Source organism: Helobdella robusta (assembly GCF_000326865.2).
Source record: "Helobdella robusta unplaced genomic scaffold HELROscaffold_341, whole genome shotgun sequence".
NCBI lineage: Eukaryota > Metazoa > Annelida > Clitellata > Rhynchobdellida > Glossiphoniidae > Helobdella > Helobdella robusta.
This window is the reverse complement of record NW_008704664.1, coordinates 1-2,220: the sequence shown is the minus strand read 5'-3', so window position 1 is coordinate 2,220 and position 2,220 is coordinate 1. Positions and strand designations below refer to the sequence as shown.

General features: G+C 34.6%; 1 protein-coding gene across 1 annotated transcript; it reads right to left on the bottom strand.

The window, feature by feature from the left end:
- Positions 1–1,367: 1,367 nt before the first annotated feature.
- On the bottom strand, positions 1,368–2,170 carry HELRODRAFT_184351 (hypothetical protein; the record flags this gene model as incomplete). Its single annotated transcript, XM_009023128.1, has 1 exon — positions 1,368–2,170. A coding segment is annotated over one exon (803 nt), but the record flags the coding sequence as incomplete, so codon positions are not given.
- Between the last annotated feature and the right edge of the window lie 50 nt (positions 2,171–2,220).

Sequence of the window (2,220 nt, the reverse complement as noted above, 5' to 3'; positions counted from 1 at the left end):
TGCATTCAAATCTGAAATAAAAATATTATATAAAATGAGATGAAGTAGAAACTGATAAAATATAATTTTATATAAATATAAAGTTTTTAATCATCAACGCTTGTCAATTTAACGAAGGGTACAAAGATGAAATATTGATATAAAATTAATCAAGTTAAAATGAATAACAGCTGAATAATGTTAAACTATTCTTAAAAAAGAATGGCTAGTTAATTAATTGATCAATTAATTATAGTTTAAAAAGATTATCGAAGCATTGAGTATTGAGACCATTAAAATTACCTGGTTAGTCATTATGGCGGTTGTATCTGTTTAGTTTAAAGAGTCTTGATTTAGCAGGATTTGTTTCATGTCAAACTGTTAAAAATAATAATAATAATTATACTACTAATAATAATATCAATTATTATTATTAATTATAGTATAATTATTATATTTTTATTGTTATTCAGCTGCTCCTTGTAATGTATTCGTGTCAGCAGTTGCTTTCCAGTCAGTGTTCATCATTGTAAATGTCTTTTTTATTTTCTAATCATGCGCCGGCACGTTTGCCTACATACATATATACATACATACATACATACATACATACATACATACATACATACATACATACATACATACATACATACATACATACATACATACATACATACATACATACATGCATACATACATACATGCATACATGCATACATGCATACATACATACATACATACATACATACATACATACATACATACATACATACATACATACATACATACATACATACATACATACATACATACATACATACATACATACATACATACATACATACATACATACATACATACATACATACATACATACATACATACATACATACATACATACATACATACATACATACATACATACATACATACATACATGCATACATGCATACATACATACATACGTCGATTTGTTGCCAACGGTATAATTATTAAAACCTGTAAAATTCTCTAAAACCAGAATATCAACAAAATTAAAACCGTTAGTTGGTTACATTTTTCCTCTGCTCACTTACGGTTCTAAGTCCTGGACGATTTCTAAAGAAATGTAAAAATGAATGATGCTGCTGAGATGTGGTTTTTGAGAAGAGTTATGAAAATTAGTTGGGCTTTTCATACCTCCAATGAGGGTGTCTTAAAACAGTCCGGTTATGAAAAGAGGGAATTACTACAGACAATCCGACAGGGGCATAACATCACTACCATTTAAACATTAGTATTTTACTGGCTGTAATGTACTTCATTTCAAGTACTTGTTTATTACGAAGTTAGTACGCTATAAAGAGACTTTTTAGTATTTTACTGAATGCTGTGTGAGTAAGAAAACTTCAGAAAAACTTTGGAAACAGTCCACCCGTTGTTACTGGTGGAGCTGGAATGTTGGATGGAATGGGATAGATTTGGATGGAATGGGATGGAATGTTGAATGGAATGTTAGATGGAATATTAGATGGAATGAAATGGGAGTTGGACGGAGTGCTGGATAGAATGGGATGGGAGTTGGATAGAATGCTGGATGGAATGGGATGGAGTTGGAATGTTGGATGGAATGGAGTGGGAGTTAGATAGAATGTTGGATGGAATGGGATGGAGCTGGAATGTTGGATGGAATGGGATGGAGCTGGAATGTTGGATGGAATGGGATAGATTTGGATGGAATGGAATAGAGTTGGAATGTTAGATGGAATGTTAGATGGAATAAAATGGGAGTTGGACGGAGTGTTGGATGGAATGGGATTGGAGTTGGACAGAATGTTGGATGGAATGAGATAAAGTTGGAATGTTTGATGGAATGGGATGGAGCTGGAATGTTGGATGAAATGGGATGGAGCTGGAATGTTGGATGGAATGGAATGGAGCTGGAATGTTGGATGGAATGGAATGGAGTTGGAATGTTGGATGGAATGGAATGGTGTTGGAATGTTGGATGAAATGTTGGATGGAATGGGATGGAGCTGGAATGTTGGATGGAATGGGATGGAGCTGGAATGTTGGATGAAATGGGATGGAGCTGGAATGTTGGATGGAATGGGATGGAGCTGGAATGTTGGATGGAATGGGATGGAGCTGGAATGTTGGATGGAATGGGATGGAGCTGGAATGTTGGATGGAATGGGATGGAGCTGGAATGCTGGATGGAATGGGATGGAGTTGGAATGTTGGATGGAATGGAGTGGGAGT